At 43.7% G+C, this 25118-nt stretch overlaps 1 protein-coding gene across 2 annotated transcripts in view; it reads left to right on the top strand.

Annotated features, from left to right (window-relative positions):
* The window catches only part of RAPGEF5 (Rap guanine nucleotide exchange factor 5), a 201389-nt gene that overhangs the window by 92963 nt on the left and 83308 nt on the right, over positions 1-25118 (top strand). For both annotated transcript variants that reach the window (XM_070424421.1, XM_070424422.1), the window contains exons 8-9: positions 13186-13259; positions 18042-18167. In XM_070424421.1, the coding sequence (XP_070280522.1) occupies positions 13186-13259; positions 18042-18167 (200 nt within the window). The remainder of the gene's footprint in view (positions 1-13185; positions 13260-18041; positions 18168-25118) is intronic.

Here is a 25118-nt window from a genome sequence, read left to right as displayed (position 1 = left end):
GTGGGAGGTTAAAGGGAAGTGACTTTAATCCTGGCTCCAAATAAATGCACCTGAACGAAGCCATATCCTTGTAAATTGTGGACAGATCCCAAGTCAATGGAGCTAAAGGCTTGTCTGGTTCTCTTTTTGCAAACAGTGGCTAACTTCTATTTATTGAAAATGCAAACAGTGAATAAAAATGAAGCATTCGCTTTAAGACTTAAGATCGATTGAGGAAGTCTACACCTTATCCTGCTATTGTTTTCTGGTAGAAGAAATGACTGACACGTTTGAGATTGGGGTTATCTTTGTAACCTTAGGAACAGATGGTAGTTTTTAGAAATGTTGCCAGTTTTCCTCCCCTCTAACTGCAATGGGGCGCAAAGCCTGCAGATCCAATGGCCAACTTAGTTTTCTATGTTCTCATTTTCTTCCTTTTGATTTTCAGTTTTGTTTTCGTGTGTTTAAAAGACCCACTTCTAGATCTTATCTCCGAAGGTGGAGCTAAGTGCAGGACCTTCTCCTCTGTCTAAAGGGCGCCTTATGCAGCAAACACAAACTTTTCCCGATTGGTAAGAAAGCAGGCTCCCCCATCCTTCATTTAGGGGGCATTAAGGGAGAGTGTCGATAAGCCCCGGCCAGGACACCTCTTGCTGACAGTGGAGATGGCCGAGGGAAGGGGGTGGGCATTGTCCCAGCAGTCTGTGGTCCCAGGAAGTGGCATAACTACCCTGTCTGGTCCGGGAAGGGGCAGATTCCACCATCAGGCCTCACACTGCTGGAGTGGCACACCTGGGCTGTGGGCTCAGTCCCTGGGACCTCATGCCTTCACACCCTCCAGTCCTCTGAGCACTGTCACTGAAATTAGCAAAGGGCTTCAAATTTAGGATTAGCATGTGTGCCTAAATCCAAGTTATTAAAGTTGCTTCATTTTGCTGGTAGTGTCAGGCCTGCATGAGTCAACTAATTCCAAGGTTAGTCGTGTAACCAACTGGACAGTCTCATCAAAAGATCACACTGACTTGAATGGTCCAGCCCCTCCAAGGGCGTTTCCCTGGGGCCTGCCCTCATGCAGTTTTATTACCTTGATATTTCAGGAAGAAAGCCCTGATAAAGGGCTAAAATAACCTCCATTTTGTCTATTTTATTTGAAAATCCAAAATACATATCCTTTCACTTTTGTGAGAGGAAACGGCTCAGAGCCTTGGGCGATGCCATGAAAATAGCTTTAGCTAATAGCCAGTGTTGTAGCATAACTTTTTTTCCCAAACATATTTGGCTTAGCTTGTTATCTGCTGATCTTATAAGATTGTTTTGTCTTGTGAGCCATTAAAGCACTTGGTCTGATACTCAAAAATGGTCATGGGGCAGATGCTCAGGATTATTCTCGACACTGAAATGCAGATGGGAAATGCCGTGTTCCTCATTCTCAGCAGCTGGGCTGTCTGTGGTCCTCACACGCTGCTCCCACTGCCAGCGAGCAGCAGTTTAGCTGCTCCTGATTTTAACTGTTTTTGTGAAAAATGGTCTGCTCAGAACGTGGCTCCTGCCTGGGCCTGGTTTAAATCCTCCTTTTGGGATCTCTCAGTCGCTGGAGCCCACCGTGCCCTGGGCTCCTCTGGGCTCTGCAGGGGTGCCCGTGCTAGTCCCTGCTGCCCCTTAGGACTCGCAGGGGCAGTCAGGGGCCCATCTCGGCAGGGTCAGGCTCTCTGGGACTTCCCAGCTGCTCCTCCCCCCCCAATACTGCCTCTTGCTGGGGTTGTGAACTGTCACAGGCTCCAGCCAGCCTCTCCCTCTTGATGAGGGTTGGCTCCTTTGCTGGCCTTTGTCTCCAGGGCAAGTAGAAAAACCGCTTGATTCCTTGCAAACTTCCCATCCTGGGAGAGAAAAGCAACTCAGGAAAAAGCAGCTGCCCTGGCCTCCCCCAGCCTTACCGTGCTCCCTGCTGACCTGCTGTGAGTGTGCTGGCCCCCCGGCGAGCTGGGGCAGACTCCCTGCTGACCTGCTGTGAGTGTGCTGGCCCCCCGGCGAGCTGGGGCAGACTTCTGGACAGTCTCCTCTGTGCGCCACGCTCAGTCTGGGCATGAACCTCCACTCCCGCCCTCAGGGTCCTCATCAGCTCAGAGCCTAAACCCAGTCCAGCCCAGCCAGGGAAGATGGGTCCATGGCTCAGACCTCCCGTCTCTGCTGCCTCTTTACTCATCTCCTCCCCAAGGTCCACTTGGAGCAACCTGGGGACAGCCTTGAGCTGTCCTAACTGCCTCCCGAGGGGACACCCTGGCTCAGCCCTCCCAGGAGAGCGGGACAGAGCTCGGAGCCTCCCAGAGCCGGCTCCTGGTGTGTGGAGGGAAGGACGTCTTTCCACAGCTTTTGCTCTTCCAAGCCTGTCTTGCTACAATGTTCTGCCTTGGGTGTCGGAATACAAGTAGTAATGACTCTGCTTTTACATCCCCTGTCTTCCATTCTGCCCCAGTAGGAGGTGGGTCTGATTAGAAAGGAGCTCCCATGCACAGATGAAATGCAGAAGTAAAAAGCACGTCACCGTGTTTCGTACTCTAAAGTAGCTCCTTGGCTGAGCACTTCCACCCATCCTCTCCTCCCACGCTGTCCTGTGGGGGGTGCTTATCATCACCCACCCTGGCAAGTAATGCAGTTGACGTTTGGTGAATTGACGTAACCTGACAAAGGTCAAATACTAGAAATAGTGTAGGAAGGATGCCCAATGTGTAACAAAAGGAAATTCCTTTAAGGTCTAGCAGGTTAGTTTTAGGTGAGGGTTCAGGGAAATTTTCGAATCTTTCCTGGTCTCCTCTTGGGCTGCCCCCTCCATTGATTGATTGATTGACTGAACCAATCCTTTGCTAGTGGTTGCAAACACAAAGGTCTCTCAGGGAGTTCTTGGTGGTTCCTCTGCCAGGAATCCTGCTGTCATGTCAAGGGAAGATGTAGCAGCAGAATTGCTGAACATTCAAACAAAAAAATCTGAAGAGCATCGTATGAGTGGCAGAAGGTTGTAATGTTATTTTTAAAATGTAGGTGCTTGCCTACCATAAAACCTTACTTGACAAGGGGATCGGTGCAGATTTGACCTGCTGTGTATAGACCTACTGTGTGCAGACTTGACCTGCTGTGTGCAGGCCTGACCTGCTGTGTGCAAACCTGACCTGCCATGTGCACACCTGGCCTGCGTGTGCAGGACTGACCTGCTGTGTTTTCTGGTTTGCAGTCCCAGAGGCAGATTTGTGTAGCTGTGAAAACCAAATCCACAGACTCAGGCTCAGTTCCGCCATAGCCACTTGCTAACTCAGTGGCTTCCAGAGGCTCATTTTTATTCTAAAAGAGCTGATGACCTTGGCCGGCATTGCTCAGTGGTTAGACCATCGGCCTACACACCAGAGAGTCTCAGGTTCGATTCTCGGTCAAGGGCACATACCTGGGTTGCAGATTGGATCCCTGGACATAGTCAAGGCACGTGCAGGAGGCAACCAATCAATGTGTCTCTTTCACATTGATGTTTCTCTCTCTCTCTTTTTCTCGCTCTGTCTCTATCTCTCTCCTTCCCCCATCAATGTTTCTCTCTCTCTCTCTCTCTCTCTCTCTCTCTCTCTCTTTCTCCCTCCCTCCCTCTTCCCCTCCAGTTCCTTCCACTCTCTTAGGAAAAAAATTCAATGGAAAAAATATCCTCAGGTGAGGATTAACAACAACAAAAAGGAGCTGATGGCTTATAGCTCTGGGGCTTGCCTGTTTGGGCGGCGCTGGTGAGGGGTTAGAAGAGTTAAATGAGATGGCAGAAGCTTGCAGTTTCATGTTGGCACATATAGTTAGGATCAGAAATCACTTTTCTTTTACCCCCTGAGTTAAAATTCTGTAAATTTGGATTCCTGAGAGGAAGTGTCTGGAGGAGCAGAGGACACCGGGACCTTTTCAAATGCACGGCTTGTGGCGTCTGAGCATCACTGCTACTCGTCCTTACTGTGTGACCACAGCAGATGGACCAGAACCTGCCTGTCACCAGAACATCCTCGAAAGGCACTTAGAAAACGAAAGCTTTTCTGTTTCTTAGTAAAAAATGTTGAAGAAAAATGATAGCTAAGCTTGACTTGATTTTTTTAATGGAGGTTTTATTTTAGTTGGATCATGTACAAGCCATGTTTGCATTAAAAGGAAACGTGTTTGGTTTTTTCTGGTACGTTTCCTTATAAGAAGGGCAAACAAATGGACTATCTGGGACAAGTATGGATTAGCTCTTTACTGCGCTGGCCTACAGAGCACGTACACTGAGTGGCCAGATTATTATGATCGGCCAGATTATTATGACCACCCCATCAGTACTTCGTTGGGCCACCTTTGGCCTTCAATACTGCAGCGATTCTTCTTGGCATTGACTCCACGAGATGTTGAAAGGTGATGCGAGGAATCTGACACCATGCCTGATGAACAGCACTGTCCAGTTCTGTGAGATTTGATGGTTATGGAACCAGCTGCCTGATGGCTCTTTTAACTTCGTCCCACAAATGCTCAATTGGTTTGAGATCTGGTGATTGTGGGGGCCACCTAAGCAAGGTAAAGTCTCCCTCATGTTCTTGAAAGCACTCCTGCACAATACGAGCACCGTGGCATGGTGCATTGTCTTGTTGGAAGAAGCCATCTCCATTGGGATACACCATCAACATGATAGGATGAACTTGATCAGCAACGATAATTAGGTATGTTGTGCTATTCAGACGTTTATAATGATCTGGCCCTCTAGCAACTTCAGCAGGAAATTATAGCTAATTTGCCTACAAACGTCAGGTGGTCATAATAATCTGGCCACTCAGTGTATTTCTGGTCTAATGGAAAGAATTGATACAGGATACACATTATCATTGTTCTGTTGACTAACTTTTCCGTGGACTGCACGTGTATTAAATGTGGAAACCTGTTAAGAAGTGGAAGGAAAGGGAGTTGGTAGGGTGTCTGCTACAAGACAGAGACATGGAACTGAAATGGAATTCTGTCTGCCTCAGGGGCATGAATCATGCGGGCAGGGCAGCCAGCCGGGAGGCCGCCAGGCTGCGCTCAGTGGCTGGAGCTGCCTCCAGCCACGTGTGCAGATGCGGTGAATCTGATGGGGGCGGTGGCAGTTTCTCAGCTACCTCTGATTTTAGCCTTCTCACGATAGCTTCTTTATGTTGCTGTGAATTTTCAGAACATCAGCACACCTGTACACACATGTTAATAAAAGTTATACATTTCTTTCGTGCAGCGGGCGTTTGTTATTTTCTCTGTAAAACCGTGGGTTATGAAGCAGGGCAAGCGTTGGAAAGGAAGGGGGTATGTAGGATGAGTAGGTCTTTGTAGCCCTAATTTTCCAAGAGACTGAAGGCCTAGTAGGAAATTCAATCTTAGACTGTTTACAATAAACCTCCTATTTTCTGTCTTTTCAGTCTCACTGCTGTTCAGTTCGTTTTATTTATTTTTAAATGTATCTTTATTGGAAAGTATCACAGATGTCCCCGTTTTTTTTCCCTATTAACCCCCTTTCATCCCACTCCCCCCCTACTTTCCAGGCCTTCTCCACCCTATTGTCTGTCCGTGGGTTATGCATATAAGTATATACGTTCTTTGGTTTCACTCTTCCTATCCCACCCCTCCCCTCGGAAGTTAGACAGTTTAAATGTTCATAGCGTATCAGAGCAGATACAGAATAAGACCCTCTCCTCCACTGACTTCCTCTTCCCGTGTTGTTCTGGCCAAGCTATTTCACATCTCTCAGCCTCAGTTCTCTCATCTGTAAAATGAGGATAACATAACAGCACTGGGAATATGATTAAGGAAAAGGCCAACCATGTACCTGTCCTAAAGCATCACTGGGAAGTAAACATCCATTTGGGGATAACAGGTATATGATCTCATTTAACTTGATTTCTATATGAAATAAATCCAATAACTGTTAGATGCATCTGGGCATGGAGTCTGAGCCCAGATGGCCTGGCTTTCCAGGCCTGGTGAGCTTCAGCCTGAATGTTGGCCAGTGTTTCTTAATAAAGTGGGGACCCCCAGTGTTGAGGTGCTCAACTTGTACATCTCTGGGCGAATCCCTCCTGTACCAGGAGCACTGGGCTCCCTGTGTGCCTCTCAGGTTCCCTCAGTGGGAAGAAACCGCAGTCTGAAGGTGGGGGTGCCACCATCAGACTGGCCTCTGGAAGCGGAGCCCGGGCATCTGTGGACAATGAATGATTGAGGGAGAGGCTGGCCAGGTGACAGGGTGAGGTCATGAGCTGTGCCTGTGGCAGGGAGAAAGGGGGTGGAGACACTTCAGAGGTGGAAGTGACGGGTTTTAGGGACAGATTTATGCGAGGACTGAGGAAGAGGAAAAACTGGCGATGCCTGGTGGTGATCCCATCTGAAGCACCAAGCCCAGGAGGAGGAGGAGGCGGGTGGGCTGCCTCGAAGGCACTGCGTGGATGTCAGGCCTCTGTGTCCTCACACCCTGTTAAACAGGTGACTTTCTTGAGGACAGAGTTTGTGCCACTGGACTCGTCATAGCAGCCCATGCACGGCAGACACGGATGGTCTGCGAAATGAACACACTCAGCGTGTAACTGGAGATGTGGGCCTGGAACTCGGGGAAGAGGGAAGAGATGGAGACGCAGATTTGGGACTCGCCCACATAATGGTGCAAGCTGACACCCCAGGAACAGATAAGATCCCCGGGAAAGAGCCTGCGGGAAGCTTGCGTCTTTAGAGGGTTCACGGATGATAAGGACCAAGAAAAGAGAGTTTAAAAACAACAGTCTCACGTTCAGCTGACAGGCTGGAACAGACTGGGGCTGAGAAAAGATGGTTGGGACAGAGATAAAGTGGTCGTAGGTCAGCTTTCAAAGTGAAGTTCCACCGGCCCTGGATGTGCCAGATTCTGATACTCTATGGCACCTCTCCATGGTGAACATTGACCACTATTTTTCAGATTTTAACACTAAAAAGAGTCATAAGGTGAAGGTTGCAACTGCTGCTTTTTTCTTTTTTTCTAATTCTCAAGGATATTTTTTCCATTGATTTTTGGGGAGAGTGGAAGGGGGGGAGAGAGAGAGAGAGAGAGAGAGAGAAATATCTATGTGAGAGAGACATCAATTGGTTGCCTCCTGCACATGCTCCGACAGGGGCTGGGGACCGAACTTGCAACCCAGGTATCTGCCCTTGAGCAGGAATCGAACCCAGGACCCTTCGGTGGGTGGGCCGATGCTCTAACTAGCCAGGGTTCCCTTACTTTTTAAAGAACAGCAAAGATGTGAGCATTTTGAAGCACTTGTGATTATATTCCTGGTAACCAACATTGAACACCCTCTATCAGCATTTCCTGCTGCAAGCTCGTTTTTATGTCATCCCACAGGGGATGTACCGCCTGCTGAATGTGGGCGGTGTGTTGTGGCGGGACCTCCTAAAACAAATATTATGGCCCTGCTCCAGGACTGGTACAAAAAAATAGCCGGCTATTTAGATAATGAGGAACTGGGTCCAGAAACACCTCTGTGTTTTCCTAACACGTTTGTGTCCACAACCCACAGAACAGGCAAAAGAGCCTGACCTGTACACAGCTCATCCACATTTGTGACGCATACTAGTGGCGATGCATTGATTTTTAACATGTTTTATATTCTTTCTATTGCATTCTATTCTATTTCATTAAAGACATGAACAGAAACACAGGCCCCACCCTAGCTGGTTTGGCTCAGTGGATAGAGCATCAGCCCGCGGACTGAAGGGTCCCTCCCGGGTTCAAGGGCATGTACCTCGGTTGCAGGCTCAACCCCTGGTGGGAGGCAACCAATCAGTGTGTCCCTCTCACATCATTGTTTCTCTCTGTGTGTCTCTCCCTTCCTTTCTACTCTCTCCAAAAATCACTGGAGAAATATCCTTGGGTGAGGATTAACCAAAGAAAAAAGAAACGCAGGTCCACACCAATGGATGTGCAGTTTGACCAGCACTGTTCTGCTTCGTCCTGGACCACACAGACTTGACTGCCACAGATACACACATTTTATGTGGAGGATGGGGACAGGCTACAGAAGCTCATCTGTAGGCTGGGGGTGTTACCTGCCCGACTCGTGAGGTTGCGGGAACATCAGACGAGACCCCTTGTGAAAGCGCTTTCTCCCTGTAAATGCTGCACAGGCGAAAGATTGTCGTATTGACAAAACTTTAATTCTTGGCAAAATACTCAACAGTTATTTTTCTTAACTATGTTTGCTGATTTCTCACATTGAGACTCGAAATGCTAACTGCCTGTCCAGAAATTTTTGGCTTGTAAATTTAAAAAAATAATAGTTTCGGTTGATTTTGAAAATAATAATTTCGGTTGTTAACAACTGTAGTCCCCCCAGTGATTTGTAATCATTGTGTGTCTCATTGTTCGTGTGGCTCTTACTTGTACAAAGTTGATCGGCAGAAATTCAATAAGCATCACTTTGAAAGGACATTGATCCCCTTTGCGTTTGAATGATATTGTTCGTGGGGTTATTAGGAGAGCTTTCTTAGCAATCGCTCTCGGAAGTGGAAGGGAGAAAATACCTGCTGTCCTCAAGGCAACAAGAAAGTGATATCGGGTGAGCCCTTCGGTTCTCGGAGGCTGTCAACTGTGCCGCCCCCTGCCCTGCTCGCGGCTGAGTTACCAATAGGCACATTTAAACTAAGTGCTCTTCTGTGAATTAGAGCTAATTAATCCACATACACTCTTAGTTCTCATGTGGACTCTCATGTTCACTGCTCAAAATATATGCTTTTTGATCTTGTGCTTGTGACTTTTGTTGTGGTGAGTTATTTTCAAAGGCCTTTTCTTGCTTTTAGACTCTGTGTGTTGAGAGATAAGGAAATGGTTTGTGTTGGCAGAGTTAGGCTTTGAGCCTCCCAGGTCCCAGGAGCTGTCATTCCCGTGTACGTGTTCCCCTGGAGGGAAATGTCCCAGAATCAATATTTGCAGAGGAAATCTCTCCAGCCCACTCTTATTCTGATCTGATAAGAGAAGAAAACTCAGCTCAGAAATCTAAATAACTGCTCCCTCCTCCTCCCACCACATGAGCCGCACCAGTAGGAGACATGGAGAGAGAAGCTGCCTCCTTAGTGATTCCTTGACATTAATCTTCGTACTAAAGGGTCACAGAGCACTCTCCCTTTTAGCTGACTATGTATTTCACACGTGAGACTTTGTGGGGGAAATCGTAAATCCTTAAAAAGGCCACTATAAATTAAGTTTTTGTTCTCAACTAGTATATATGGACCACTGGCTAAAATGCATTTTTGGAGTCATAATTTTTCAGTATTTCCCAGAAAACGATGTCTCTGTGTTGGAAGAGACTGAGGTCTTCTCTTCATGAGGAGGGCGCTGAGGTGAGAGTCCACCAGCCCTTGCAGAGCTCCTCCATGATGCTGATTGAGATCCATGGCTGAGTTTCCTTTGCCAAGTCCCTCAACTTGCGCGTGTGTCTGATTTTTGCTCTGTTAACCAAAGTGTAATGCCGGGCAACAAATACTGAGGTCTTCAAAGATGTGACCAAAAACATGCAGCACTGTTGTTGGGGAGACGCTAGATCTATAGGACTGGGTTTTCCTCCCAAGTATGCTTTTTTGCTAATCTCTTTCCCCTTGATTCTCTTTATGTGTATTGAGAATTTTGCCTAGCCCTGGCTGGTGTTGCTCAATGGTTAGAGAGTTGGCCAGGGCAGTTGTCGGCAAACCGCGGCTCGCGAGCCACATGCATCTCTTTGGCCCCTTGAGTGTGGCTCTTCCACAAAATACCGGCTCTTCCACAAAATACCGACTTGTGCGCATGGGCCACGAAGTTTCAATCACACTGTATGTGCGTGCCCGCACGTGGTATTTTGTCGAAGATCCACACTCAAGGGGCCAAAGTGCTGCATGTGGCTCGCGAGCCGCAGTTTGCCGACCACGGGGCCAGCGCACCAAAGGGTCATAACAGCCGTGGGCAAACTACGGCTCTCGGGCCGGATCCGGCCCGTTTGAAATGAATAAAACTAAAAAAAAAAAAAAAAGACCGTACCCTTTTATGTAATGATGTTTACTTTGAATTTATATTAGTTCACACAAACACTCCATCCATGCTTTTGTTCCGGCCCTCCGGTCCAGTTTAAGAATCCATTGTGGCCCTCGAGTCAAAAAGTTTGCCCACCCCTGGGTCATAAATTCGATTCTCGATCAAGGGCACATCAGGTACCTGTGTGGCAGGTTCACGCCTCACTTCCCACCCCCAGTTGGAGTGCATGCAGGAGGCAACCAGTCCATGTCTCTCTCTCTCTCTCTCTCTCTCTTCCCCATCTTTCCCTCCCTTCCACTCTCTCTAAAAAAAATGTTGCCTAAAACTCAAAAGATGGTGTTAACTCTCAATGCTGACATTGTTATCATTGTTCTGTATGTTCTACTTCTGAGTATAATAAGGTAAGAAAAAGAAATGCCTCTACCACAGAGTATTGTTGTTTTAAAAACATAAACTTAATAGGCTACAAAAAATCCAAAATTTGATTTTCTTCACTTTCATTGACACTTAAACTTGAAGGAACAAAAATTCAAATGAAGCATAAATTAAGTGCCAAGGTATTCCTGGTACTTCATGTGGGTGAAGTTGTCTCACATGGGTATAGTATCAGATTGCCCCCTTCCCCGAAGAAAATTACTCCTATTATGGGATGAGGAAAGAATTCTTATATTAGTTCAATTAACTAGGTGGAGTTCCTTACTTCTCCAGCCCATTGCATTTTTGAGTGGATTTTAGGGTGTTATCCTATATTTCATATTTTCCTTTGTATTCTCCTCCAGTTTTGCAGAGAAAACGTGTTTTTCTTTATTCTTAAGTTTCCTCCTAATTGGACCACAGTAGCAACAGGGGGCCTTTGAATGAGCATGAATGGAACTTTTTGCTGGAAACAGAACAGCTTCTGCCCACATTCACTGTTCATGCCTTTTGATGCTCAGCTGGTGGGAGTTACCCTAGGTATCCATGGAGTTTAACAGAATTTCCCTCCCCTCTTTTTTCATGAATAGGTACCAAAGGCAGGACTTAGTAAGTAGGTGTAGTCAAGCCGTGCCATTTTGGTCACTTGGGGAGGAATTGTTCATCCCAGCAGTAGTGGCAGAACTCATCCTGTGTGCACGATGTTTAGGCGGGCATAAGAGCCAGGGAAAAGCAAAAGGTACATGAGGTGATATTTTTAGAAATACAGAGCAGAAAGCATCGTATTTAAATGTATATAAAATAATGCAAAGACTCAACCCAGAAGTGCAGTGGGTGACCTCGCGGGCAGCAGGGTTGGTATGTTTTTGGTCTGGGTGGGCTTTTTTGGGTCTGCTTTTTATGGAGAGGACAAAGAGAATTAATGGTATGATGGATATGAGCAATAACTCATTCTACTTAGGCGTCATCCTTGATTGTTTCTTCTCCCCGCCTCACCCCCCCCCCCCCCCCCCCCCCCCCCAGTAATCAAATCATCGGCAAATCGCGTCCATTTTGTCTAAAAACACAACTCGAATCCTCCATGTTTCTTCAGCTCCTTGCCCCTCCCCGGTCTGAGCCTATGTCCTCTCCAGCCAGGATGAGAGCACAGTCACCTAACTGGTCTCTCTGCCTCCTGTCTTGACTCTCATAAGTCTGTTCTCCACAAAGAAGGCAAAAAGAACTTTCGAAAAAATATACGTTGAATCATGCAATTCCCAATGTTAAATTTCTTAGTGCTTCCCCATGTTCAGGCTAGAATCTGAATTTGCTATGGTCTGTACTCTTTCCGGGATTGTCTCATCACATCACTCCGCCTGCCATGAGTGGCTCCATTTCAGCCGTCAGGTCTCAGCCCAAATATCACTTCTTCTGAGAAGCATCCCAACCCCTTGCCTCCTCTCCAGATGACCTCTCCCACCTGGTTTTCTGTCATTCCCCCATTTATCATGATCTTTAATTCCATTATATATTTTTTTACAATTGTTGTTGTTGTTATTATTAGTTGTAGTAGTGGTTATTGTTCATTGGCTATCTCCCCAGCTAGTGTGTATATTTCATGAGGTCAGTGGTGTATCTGTCTTGTTCACAGGGATAACCCAGTGCCAGGCATATCATAGATGCTTAACAAATATTGGTTAAAATGGAAGAGCAAGCTGTATAAGGAGAAAAATAATGAAATCACTGCGCCTGCATCAGAGTTGGGTACCATATGTTTTGGTGTTGAATGTCAGGGTGAAGTTGGAGATTAGGAGGAAGTTAGAGAGTTCAAGGTAGACCTCCAATGATGAACAGAGTTCAGACTCAATAAGATAAGCAATACACAGGCCAAAGCATGGCACTTGTTACATTTTTTGAGATTGGTTATTTTAGCAGGTATGCCCCCACTGGATTGTATCAGGGAGAGGCTGGAACCAGGGGCTTTCTGGTCGGAGGTTATTGCACCAGCACAGAAAGGGAGACGAAGACTTGGATAGGGAGGTGCTGGGAGAATGTGGGAGATGAGGTGGACTCAAGGCTTCACGGTTCAGAAGTTTGTGGTCACAGTGCATTGAGCAACCCAAATATACAATACTGTGCTTCCTTTATTATATAACACTAAACTCTTAGCCAAAAAAAATCACATTAAAATGACATTCTCGCCAAAACCGGTTTGGCTCAGTGGATAGAGCGTCGGCCTGCGGACTGAAAGGTCCCAGGTTCGATTCCGGTCAAGGGCATGTACCTGGGGTTGCGGGCACATCCCCAGTAGGAGATGTGCAGGAGGCAGCTGATCGATGTTTCTCTCTCATCGATGTTTCTAACTCTCTATCTCTCTCCCTTCCTCTCTGTAAAAAATCAATAAAATATATTTAAAAAATAAATAAATAAATAAATAAAATGACATTCTCACATGGACTTCATAGAAGCCTTCATCTACACCCCAACTCCCTGTTGGGTGAAGGATGAAACTGGCATGATGATGTCTTGCTTGATAGGTTTTGGTGAAAAGGAGAATGAGATCAAAGTTTCCCATTGCCCTTGATTTAATAAATGAGATGTATATGAAAAGTGCCCAGTTCCACTGGTTAAACTTTCTATCCAAGTAATAGTACCCATATTAACATGTTGTGAATCTACCTACCAATTTTTCCCTGTCCAATTGCTACCAGAAAATGATCTGATGCAGTTTTCTGAGGATGCTGCATGTGCTTAACATTGTTCTTTTTTATTTATTTAAGCAATTGAACAAGACGAGGAGAGCAGTGACAAGCACGTGCCTGCGGCAGAAGCTGACGGTGTTCCAGATCCTCAGGTAGGACCAATCCTGGGACAACCCCTCAGGGCCCCTTTCTTTGTGTTGAGAGAGGTGAGAGAGTGCAGGTTCTGTGTTTTGGAAAAATAGTCACATTATGGGCATAAAGTACTACTTCTCATAAAAAGACATTTCACCAAAAATAAAAAGGCTCTACAAGTCACATTTATAATTTTATTCATGGGGGAGACACAGGTAGGGAGACATACTCCACTTCCCAGAGAAAGCAAGGAAAGTGGTGAGGAACAGGAGAGGGGACCCCTGGGGCAGACCACCCCACGGAGAGGCCCAGGAGACTCCGCTAACAGCACAGCCTGGGCGTGGCCAGGCAGGGCCTCTCTTCCCTGGCTGCTGGCCAAGGCCTTCCTTCATTCCACGCCGTCCCCTGGTGGTCAGCGCATGTCATAGCAAGTGATCAAACTCCTGGTGGAACTCCTGAGGGGACACTTTGCATATTAGCTTTTATATATTTGGTTTCATCAGAAGAGAAAATTACAGTATATGAGTATATTACATTAAGAAAATATTTGAAGGAAATCACAGTAATAAATTCCATGTAATCATGGTTTCTGCCTTCTCCCCTGCTCCCAGCATGCTCCGGCAGGCTGCAGTATCACATAGTGTTTGTGTAGGATGGGTCTTTCCACCCAACGCCCTGTGTTAACAGCAGTAATTCCACAAAAAGAAGAGGACCAGAGGAATGACCCACCCTGAACTTGCATTGCCTCACCTGTACAGTGAGTGCCTGGGAGGCACTGGATGATTTCTGAGGCCCTGAGATGCCCAGCATGGTGGTCCAGGCCTGTCCTAGGGATGATCTGGGCATTGTGAACCTGCCCTTGCCAGCGCTCTTTCTCTCAAATGCAGGTTCACTCTGAATGCTCCTTGGTCCTTCCCAGTTATCAAAGAGGATATTCTTCTACCCCAATCAGGAAGAAATTTTTCTTAGTTTTCTTCCTTTCTGTGGAGAAATTTGAGAAAATGAATACTTGCTTCCCTAATATATTACTAATAATATATAATAATAATAATAATGCTACTTATTATTATAAATTGTCTTCTGAATTTTCCTGGAAAGAATTCTTAGTATTTTCTGTGTTGGAAATAGGTACAGACAATTGAGTGGTGTAGTATATCATCCCAGCCCATCAGTGTTTTATTCTGCCATTTGGATTTTCTGCCATTTGTTTAGAAGAGCAAAAAGTTTTTTTATGAAAAAAATTTTATTCATTTTATTATGAAATTCTGTTCAAGATTTAATTTTTAAAGAAATGAATCTATTATGTAATAATCGATAAGAATCCGTTCGCATACCCTGGGTTTGTATGGAATCGAATTCTGTAATTGTAAACGTGCTTCATGGGAGGCGGACTCTTCCATCCTGATTTTTCCCTGGATGGCAGTTTTTGCATGTTGTTTTTTCTAAGTGATTTTTAAAGGTACAATGATGTAGAACATGTTGCAGACATAGAACTGTGCCCTTTCACCTTTTGTCATAAAGGTGGTTCATTTATCCTCGTAGCTTTTCCTAAGGGAATCCTGCCCAAGTTTCATTTTGCCACTGAAAAAATGAGCCCAACATTTTTATGACTCCGTTTATAAAGGAAACAGACTTTTCATTTACATTCAACACATTTCTCTTCTCAAATACTGAAAATCACGAATAGCTTTAATTATACACTACACAGATTTGTTTTTCCAAAGCAGACCTTGAAGTGAGGCTCTTCAATAACTCTTCTGATGCTTACACATTAATTTCTTTCTGGCCTAATAGTGTTAGGTAAACTGTTTATAATTAATTTCACATCAATAAATCAAGTAGTCATGTGAACGTCTAGAGTGAAAGCTGTTAGTTGTCTTGCTTCTCCTGCCAGAGCAACATTCCTAAAGTATCTTAATAAATTCATAGGTTTTTGGACTTGGATCACTAAATTATGGAGTTCTGAAAGGGAGCTCCAGAAAACTTCTGGTTCAGTGTGGCACTTCCAAAGAGAACCGCCTTACAGAATGACAGAGGACGTGTAGGCATCTCTCCAGGCTAAACGTTCTCCAGGAATGAAGAAGCCTCTTTTGATAATAAGTGTTCTGTAAGGATTGCTTAGAACTGATTATCTTGTGAAAATGCATCTAGGAATGATGTGGAAACCAGAAGATCAAGACAACAGTATTCCTTTATAAATCATCAGATGATTTCATTATCAATATGAAATAAGTCAATCTGAAACCCATTTTTTAAAAAAAAGTAACAGCATTTCATGTTTAAAATACATAATTTGTGTACCCAAGTATCAGGTTCTAATACAAATATTTCCTTAAGAAAGAAAAAGTCTGTATCTAGTAGAATCCTAAGCATATGATACGAAGAATGTTTCGAGTTCCTTAAAAACTCATGTTACACAGAAACCCCCAAATAGTCAAGGTTTCTTAAATATCCTCCACTCAGTCCCACCCTTTTCTCATTGGTGATATTATAAGGGACCCACACACAGAAGGGACAATTCTCTCTTCAAATTGGAGCCTTGGGGAACTTAGCCCAGTTGCTGGTGAGCCTGTGCTGGTGAGAAGAGGTAACAGGCTCGTTCCCGTGGCCAAATGTGATGGCTCCATGGTGCTTTCTCCTGTGCACCACCCCAGCCTGCCCCAACCCCACACGTGCCCTTCAGTCTCTTACCCACCAGGAGCAGAGGGATGAGGACTAACCCCTCACTCTACTGAACAGACACCCTGAGGTGTGGGGTCACCAGCCTGCTCTCTCCACTAGCAGGGCAGTATTTACAACTGAGGATGACGTGGGTGGAGAGAGAAGAAATCACAGATGGTCGACATAAATGAACTTTCTAGATAAGAGAAACTTATTCCTTTAAATGTCAAAATATTTAAATAATGTTCATCATTTTGCTGTAGAAATTTCTCTAAGTAGTTGTTGTTCACTACTATATCCCTGGGACCTATGGTTGATCTTGGCACATGATTGTTGCTCAAATAAAATCTATTGTGGGAGTGAATGAAAGAATGAGTCAATGAATTATATATATATATATATATATATATATATATATATATATATATAATATAATATATATCTATAATAATATATAATATATATATCATATACATAATGCTAAAAGGAGGCTATCATAAATATGGGTAGTTAAATATTTGAAATATTGTCATATTGAATAAGAAACAGAGTTTCAGTTGCCTAAATGGGTTGAAGTTCAGAGGTTTGAGAGTTTTGTCCAGTGTGAAGGGGACTTTCCAAGAACTCTGACTCTCCACAGTGCACAGGCTGCCCTAAGATAAACAGATGCCTGTCCAACCTTGGACAGGAACTGGAATACCTCTTGTGAGGATGTTGTAAATATAAATCTCTGACTTGGGTGGAGGAATTCCACTTGCTGACCTCTGGGAGTTGGTGATTCAGGCCATTTCATGGACTTTTTTTTGTTTCCTTCCTCGTTGTCAGAGAACCTGCTAGATTAAGTAGATGTCCTTGCCCGTGGGAATAAAGATTTAGCCATTGCTTTGCATGTGTGGTCTCATTTCTCTGATGCCACTCAACAGAATGGGAACCTTTATCACTAAGATCATGGCGTTTGGTTATGTTGCTGAGTCTATTTAAATCCTGTATTGGGTAAAACAAAAATTCCAGTTTGCGCTGTTCCTGCTAAGAAAACTTTAGATTTATTTTTTAAATCATGTCTTGATATGTCAATATGAAGCATTTTGTAAAGAATTTGAGCAGAAACAGTTCATAACCTGTGTTATAACAAACATATTGTTTGTCTAATCAAAGTCCTAGATTCTTCACCATATTATTATTACTCAGATACTTTGGCGTAATAAAAAATATGTTTTATGAATCATTTCTAAACCCTGATGAAATTTTAAGCCCTTTATTTCAGATTTTTTTGTTGGTTTGTTAATCCTCACCTGAGGATATTTTTCCATTGATTTTTAGAGAGGAAGGGAGGATAGGAAGGAGTGAGGGAGAGAGAGAGAAAAAGAGAAAGAGACATCAATATGAGAGAGACACATGGATTGATTGCCTCCCGCACGTGCCCCCACCTGGGCTGAGGATCGAACCTGTAACCCAGATGCATACCCTTGACCAAAAAGTGAGCCCACGACCCTTCCATGTGCAGGCTGACGCTCTAACCCCTGACCCACACAAGCCAGGGCTCCAGCTTATTTTTAATAAACTTTTCCACTGTATTTTATGCAACATTGGGGATCTTCTGCTAATAACCCATAGTAACTTTCCAGTTGTGGGGGGGGGGAAATTTAAAAAAGCCTTGTGATCTTGTTAACTGTGTATTTGTACATGGAATGATCTGGTGGAGCTAAAACATTAGGAGGCCGTGTCCTGTTATTTTTAGAACTCTGTATCACTTCGCCCTTTTTGCCAGAGTGGTTCCTGGCTAACTTTCCCATGAGTTTTTAACCTTCTTGCTAGGCTTTGCTTATGTAACAGGAAACAGGCTGTCAGGAACAAATAGCAGCATATCAGGAGCACACGTTAGTAGCAAATGATTTAGTTTTCTCTGCCCTCGCTCTCTTCAAGTAGACCGATCCATGCTCTCCACCGTGAGACTTTTGGAGTGGCGTTCCTAGACTAAAATCATACAATTTCAATCTGGGAAAGGCCGGCTCTTTGACCAAGACCATGACTGGATCCGGGCGACAGAGGAGATGAGCGTGCATTAGGGAGAACTCTGCGGCGGTGTCATGTCCTGGGACTGCGGGTTTAAGTACATCTTTGCCTTTTCTCCGACTCTGAAGGCGGGGGTGATGTGCAAGCTTCAGGAGAGAGAGGACATCGGGCGCATCGAGCTGGTCCAGAAGCTGGCGAGGGAGAACTGTCAGTTTTTGCAGACGGACAAAAAGGAACAGGACAAATCTGAACACGTAAGCCCTTTTTCTCTTGGGGGTGCAGGTTTGAAAGGGTGGAAAATGTTTCTGCCTGGTTGTATGCTTGAAGGAAAGAACTGTTTATTTTAAATTCCTTAAGGTTTGGCTTTTTATGTTCCCCTTTCCCCAACCCCCACCCCCAAAGGCATCCTCTTTAGTAAAAATGACAGCTCTGGTCCAGTGGTGTATGACACTGGGTTTATAAGAGAACTCTTCTCAAAAGTAAATCGTGTAGAAATGTAAGAACACATGTAAGCAGCTATGATTGCATGTCTACATATAGTCCAGATCGGATGGCTTTCAAGTTTCACTTTGGGAATTTCATCCCATCAGAAAGTTTGTGGAATATGAATTTTGAAAGAACATGTACCTTTTATGTTTAGGACAGGGGTGGTTCTAGTTACCAAACAAATGTATCCTAAGTCCCTAGAAATAGACAAGATGAGAAGAACCGATTGTAGAGGCTCTCACCCAGCGGGAGAGTGAGAAGGGAGTTTTCCCAGTGTCTTACGAATGTTTGTGTTCCAACAAGAGCTATATTGTTCGCACATAGTGAAACTGGAGGGAAGGGCCGCTGTGCCCGGCTCCCCTGAAAGCAGTCATTCAGATTGAGCCTCAGAACCGAGACCACTGCCGTCATGGCCGGGAGACAATGGAGCCACTTTCTTCTGCTGCACATTGTTGTCTGTTGACTTTCGCTGTTGTTTGTAAGACTTCACTCTCGGTGCTGAGCTAGCCAGGGTTGCTCATGAAGGGAAAATTCCTCAGTGCTTATACACATGTCTTTCTCTGACTTTAGTTTTTCCTTGGAATTTTATTTTCCACCCTTTCCAAGGGGGAAAAAGCGCTTCATGCCTTTTCTGCTCCAAGGCCGTCAATACCAATGCCAGGCTTTCACTGAGCAGGAGAGGAGCATGTTCCAGGATAGCAGGCTGGTTAGTGCAGTAACCACACCTCTCACAGTGTCATTTCAGATCATAGCAACTGGTGTCGCAAGGGACAGATAACTTCGCAGTTTCTGAGCCTCATAACTGAACTATTTCAAGGGTGACTGTTTGACTTGACAAATGGAGATCTCAGGAGCCTTCACTTTGCTAGGCACCATTGAAAAGTTTAGGGACTTGTTTACATTGTTAAAAGCACCCTGAAGGTTGACAACATCAAAGACTGACTCCTAACCCGTTCTGTGTCCTTAGCATATTTGAATATCCCAGCCCATGGCTTAAATTTCTCAAAAACAGTATTCCTTTTGATAAATTTTAATTAGAAGAGCAACAGTTTTCATCTGCCATACTTCATTGATTTCAAGATGCACATCCCTCCCACCTTTTAGCATCTCTGAAATCAGGATGAGTCTTAAAGAATGATGACATAAAAGCTTGTTATAGTTTAGGTGTGGCATTTTTCTTTCCAACTGGCCCTTAAAATGAGTGATATATTTTATAATGCATTGCATATTCAATTCAGTGGAACAGTGATTACCTGAGCATAGGGCAAGATCTTTTAAAATCAAACAAACAGTAGAATACCACTTCACCAAGATTAGAAATCATCAGCCTTAGGCCACATATAACTTTATGCTTATTTAAAAGGTACCTGTGTTGTGTTTGACTTATATTTAGTTCAATTCAGAATACTAGAGTTAGCGCTATTGAGAACATAATGCCCTCTGAATATGTCATAATAGGAATATGAACTTGGTGTCAATAATGGTAAAGACTTTTAACTTGAGACAGAAACTTGGTGGTAGGAGATTTGCAACTCTGCTTATGTTATCTACTCTGTCATCTTCAAACATTCATTTTAAGATTATAAAATAGAACACAAAGGTTTTTTTTGGTATTTTTTTTTTTTACTCCTTGCATGATATCATAACAGGGATGCACTAACAGCTGAAGTGTTGGTGCTTCTGGGAGGAAAGATGGTGTCTAAATAAACATGGGAATCAAGGCCTTTTCTCTGTAGGCTTTTCCTACTGAAGCTGACAGTGCGGAAAGGTGAGGAGCTTTTCTCCTTGGTGGTGAATATAAAGGGAGGCATTCCGCACTCTCCTTCCTATAGGATGACACCAGTTGAACTAATCAGCTCTCAATGCTATTTTTATTTATTTTTAAATGTTTTAATTTTTCAATCACAGTTGACATTCAAGACTATTTTATATTAGATTCAGGTGTGAAACTAATATACACACGTAGACAATCGTATACTTTACAAAGCATTCTCCCCAATATTTCCAGTACCCACCTGGCACCATACATAGTTATCACAATATTATTCACTATATTCCCTAAGCTGTACTTTATGTCCCCATGACTATTTTGTAACTTCCAATTTGTACTGTTTAATCCCTTCACTTTTTTCACCTCGTCCCCCAATTCCCTTCCCCTCTGGCAACCATCCGTCTGTTCTCTGTATCTCTGAATCTGTTACTGTTCTGTTTGTTTGTTTATAGTGACCTTTAGATTCCACATATAAGTGAAATCATATGGTATTTGTCTTTCTCTATCTGACTTATTTCATTTAGCATAATACCCTCTAGGTCCATCCATGCTGTTGCAAATGGTAAGATTTCATTATTTTTTATGACCAGGTAATATTCGATTATATACAGGTACCACATCTTCTTTATCCAGTCATCTATTGATGGGCCCTTCAGTTGCTTCCATATTCAAAGCTGATATTCAGTGGGTGCTCCACTAAATGGATTATTTGATACTAGATGCTTATACTTTTTATAATAGTTTATTAGTAATAAAAACCATTTGGTAGGTTATATTACTCTTTTATGTCTTAAGCATTCAGTATATCAATCCCTGTACTTGCACGTTGAGTTCACAGTGTCCATGTGGTGGGTGCAGCATTTTTCTTTTTCCTGCCCTTGTTTTCTTTTCAATAGCCATCATCTGTTCTTACTCATGAAAACTCAGTTATAGCACACAGCATGTACAGAGGAAACTACAGTTTACTTAATGTAAACCCAGGTCTGCCGTTTCCTCTTCTTGTTATAACAATAGCAAAGCCTGAAATGACATACAGATTTCCTTTTTTTAATGTTTTTAAAATGCTTCATCTACCTCATCTACTATTCCTGGGCCAATGCTGGTTCAGGAGATAGCCGTAAAATTCATTCGAGTTAGAATCCCAGTTGCCTGTCGAGTCATTCTTTTTACTAAACTGCATTGCTTCCCCAGTTCTGGAATGCCATATCCCTTTTTATACCTATTTGCCAACATGAGAAAGCTACTTTGAAGTAGTACTGCATAGAGAAAGACATGAATCTGGTAGAATAAAGCTTTGGTTGCTGGTAGGTCTTGTTGCAAATTGAAGGGGCTCCGAGCTTCCTGAGGAGACATTTCTAAGTTTTGCCATGATTATAATAAATGCATGCCATTAGAGAAACGCTTCACTCTGAGCTTTTGCCAGGGTGTTTCTGAAATGAAAAAAGTGAAATGTATAATTATCACAAGTTTCTCAGGAAGCACCTGGTTTTCCTCTTTTCTATGAACTAGCTGTAGGCAAAATTACCCCGCATTTATTCCTAAGTGTTGAAAATTATGTGAGGACTTTAAGAAGGGGCCAGAAAATGGCTGTCTCTTCTGAATATTATGATAGTGAGATTAACATTTAGTCATTAATTATTTAAATAAATTACTTCTTATATAGGCATCCTATCTCCTCGTCTTACTTCTATGATTATATCAATAGAGGAGGGAGCATGTGTTACCAAATGGGAACGTTTGAGCTTGACCTTGTAGGATGACTGAAGGTCACTGAAAGGCAGGATGGGGAAGAGTGTTTTAGGCAGAGGGTCCGGCAGGAAGACACATGAGTTGAGCACTGGGTGACTCATGGGGAAAGAAGGCAGTGGGATGAAGGAGAGGTTAGGGTTCGATTATGAAAGACCCAGTAAGCCAACCTAAGGAGTTGAGACTTGCTTTTCTGGCAAAAGAAAGCCATCAGAGATGGGAAGTGGCATAGTTAGATGTGGTCTTCATAAGATCTCTCCCACATTTCTTTAGAGGAAAAGTTGAGTGAGGGAGAGGAAAGTTTTGGAGGGAACCCTTAGAAAGCTATCGTAGTGAGTCACGTTGAAAGATGTGAGCCTACACCAGGGAGGTAACTATGAGAAATAAGATTTAGGTGGTGAAATTTGCAGAATCTGATGGCTGGTAAGGGGTGTGCATGTGTGTGTGTGTGTGTGTTATTTTATATTCAGCATTTTTTGAATTTGTATGAAGGTTTTTTGGTACACTGTCGACACAAAAATTTCTGTTTATTGCCAGAATGGTTGGTCTCCTTTGCCAAAGAGATGCATGAGACATGCACCTTGCTTTGTTTTCCTGCAGTGTGTCTCCTACAGCACAGGATATTTATCTCATTGGCAAATTGTCCGATGGGGTTCTCGCCAACAGTGTGGGGACTACATGAACTTTCTTCTTAGACCAGACACCTTGACAAAACCGTAACCGGCGAGAATATCTGGAAGCCCCAGAATAAACTGGACTATTTGGCCAAAGGTTGGCATTTGCTGCAATGATGTGTATTCCTTTTTCAGAACGAACCGTGACTTTAGGGGTGCTCTCCTGACCCACACCGCCTGAGCTGGTATTTGACGGATTAGGAAGCTGAGGCAGGTGCATGAGTAAGCAGAGCTGGGATGAGAATGAACTCGGTCTGATGGCCTCAGCGGTCACCTTTGGAGGGAGGACTGAGAGGAGGACGGAAGCTAAGAGGATTAGAATCACGATAGTCCTGAGAACGAGGGCCGATTTGGAGGACAGTCCTGCAGGAAAGACAGAACGATAACTTACTAAAAAGGTGGGGGGAGGTGTGAGAAGGACCAAAGGAAAAGGGATGCAAAGGTGCTTGCTTAGTTGGAGTCCTAACTCAGATTTGAAAAGCTTATACACTGTTCACATTTTATCAGTGGAGTAGCTGTATTAAAATATACGTTTAACTACGGGTCCATTTTTCTGGAATACAACGGCACCATCTACCAGACAACTGAAACTTTTTCCTGAGATGTAGTTTATGCTGTGTCGTGTATTAATTAACTGGGACAGTGGAAATACCAACAGAAAGTAGTTCCTGAACCGAGTTCCTGATTTCCAGGTTGCAGAAAGGAGGATCTATATAATGTACGTGACAGCCATGCTGGGAGACACTTTCCCTAGGGACCCTGTCTGTCTACCCCCCACCTCATGCCCTCCCCTCTCTCCCGCTTTCTTCAATTCCTTTGTTAAGTCTGGGGACCCACCCTACTTCCTTCCCCGTTTCTCATGCACTTATGAAATAGGGTGGGAAGGGATTTTTCACGTTCTGAAACTGAGTCTTGGCACAGTCGGCTGCCAGGGCAGGGTTCCTCTCCCTCGACCCCGACCGGGGCTTCCTTTTCCCTGTTTCCTGCAGCCTCATCCTGGAATTCTGCCTGCGCCAAAGGGTCCTTGTGCAAGGATCACTAGGGCAGAAGCGGTTGGGAGCAATCTGGCTGCTGTCACTCTTATTTCACATGTTACAAGTTGGTCTCTGCCTCTTTCCAACTTTCATCTCGCCTGTGACTTTGTTTAATAAAAAGCCTAAATATAAGCTGAAAGCCCTCTTCTTACTGTGTGAAATACTAAAAGGCAAAGTGGTATCAGTCTATACTTCAAGTTGCATTATCCATCTAGTCAATTAAAGTTAAGAGCAATCTTGGCATTATTTGAAGTTGACCAATAATTTAATTTAACCAAGAAACTACTTAAAGACAAGGAAAATTTTGTGACATTGCTGGTTGGTGTCAAAAGCCAGAATTCAGGTGTAATAGGCAATTCCTAATATGTTAAATTGCCCTCCTATGTAGAAACCATGTTACTTTTCTTAATAACAAAACCCTGACTTTGTGTTGGTTGGGTACGAAAGCACCTCTTCAGAGGAAATAGCTTCCTTGTGTGAATAATTTTAGTTCCTTTTTAACCAGAATTAATTTGGTCACCAGAGTAACACAAAAGTGGTGGAAGATAGTTCTTGCCTCTAGGAAGTGTACAATCTAGCTGGCTATATGAGAAACAGTAACCCTTCAAGACAGCACTCAATAAAGTGTTTTAAATAATTTCACAGGCATCCAGAGAGTGGGAGATACCTCCTATAAATAAATTTCACAGTTGCTTCAATCATGCTCTTCAAACACAGGGTTTATAAGTTCAGTTTGTTTCATGTACTCTCTAATGAGAGAAAGAGAGAGAGAGAGAGAGAGAGCGAGAGAGAGAGAGAGAGAGATTGATTCTCTAGAAGAGTGGCAGCCCGACAGCCAGCGAGAGCCAGTGATGTGCTGGGTGCTGGAGCCATCTGCTCACCAGCTGTATTTTTAGGTTCTCACAAGAAGCCCATTGCACGTCCTGACAGTTGAAAAGATTTAGTTTCAGCATTTTTAAAGATGGAGGAATTGGTCATTATGTTTTTTTGTTTATTTTTCTGAAAATATCCAAGTTTATTTGAAAAGGCCCAATTAAGAAAATTGATACTGGCTCAGTTTGATTGATCAAACTCATGTTCTTTAAGGATCTTGTATTCTCTATGGTACAGATGCTGCTCCCTGGGTTTAATAAGTTCTCTTTGATTAAAGTAGCCATATCATCTCTAGTATGTTAGAGAAATCATTAAAGTGAAATATTGAAAAATAGGTTATTTTTCTTTGGCCTTTGCCCTCCTCATTGGTATATCTCATTCTAGACCCCTGGCAACTATATATTCTTTACTTCTCTACCCTTATCAAGACCTGATCTGAATTAATATAACAATTTTATTGCCTTATAGATTCTTGTCTGATCAGATAACACTAGAAATCCTTGCTGGTTCAGTTTCATTTGGGTTTACTAGTATATTGGACGCTTTAAGACAAACATGTAGAGAAAAGACGGACAGTCCTTCACAGACACGGACAGTTCTTCATGACAGTGTGTACCACTG

Source organism: Myotis yumanensis, unplaced genomic scaffold, assembly GCF_028538775.1.
Source record: "Myotis yumanensis isolate MYYU_CA2020_CCGP unplaced genomic scaffold, mMyoYum1.0.hap1 SCAF_9, whole genome shotgun sequence".
NCBI lineage: Eukaryota > Metazoa > Chordata > Mammalia > Chiroptera > Vespertilionidae > Myotis > Myotis yumanensis.
This window is presented reverse-complemented; position numbering and strand designations above follow the sequence as displayed.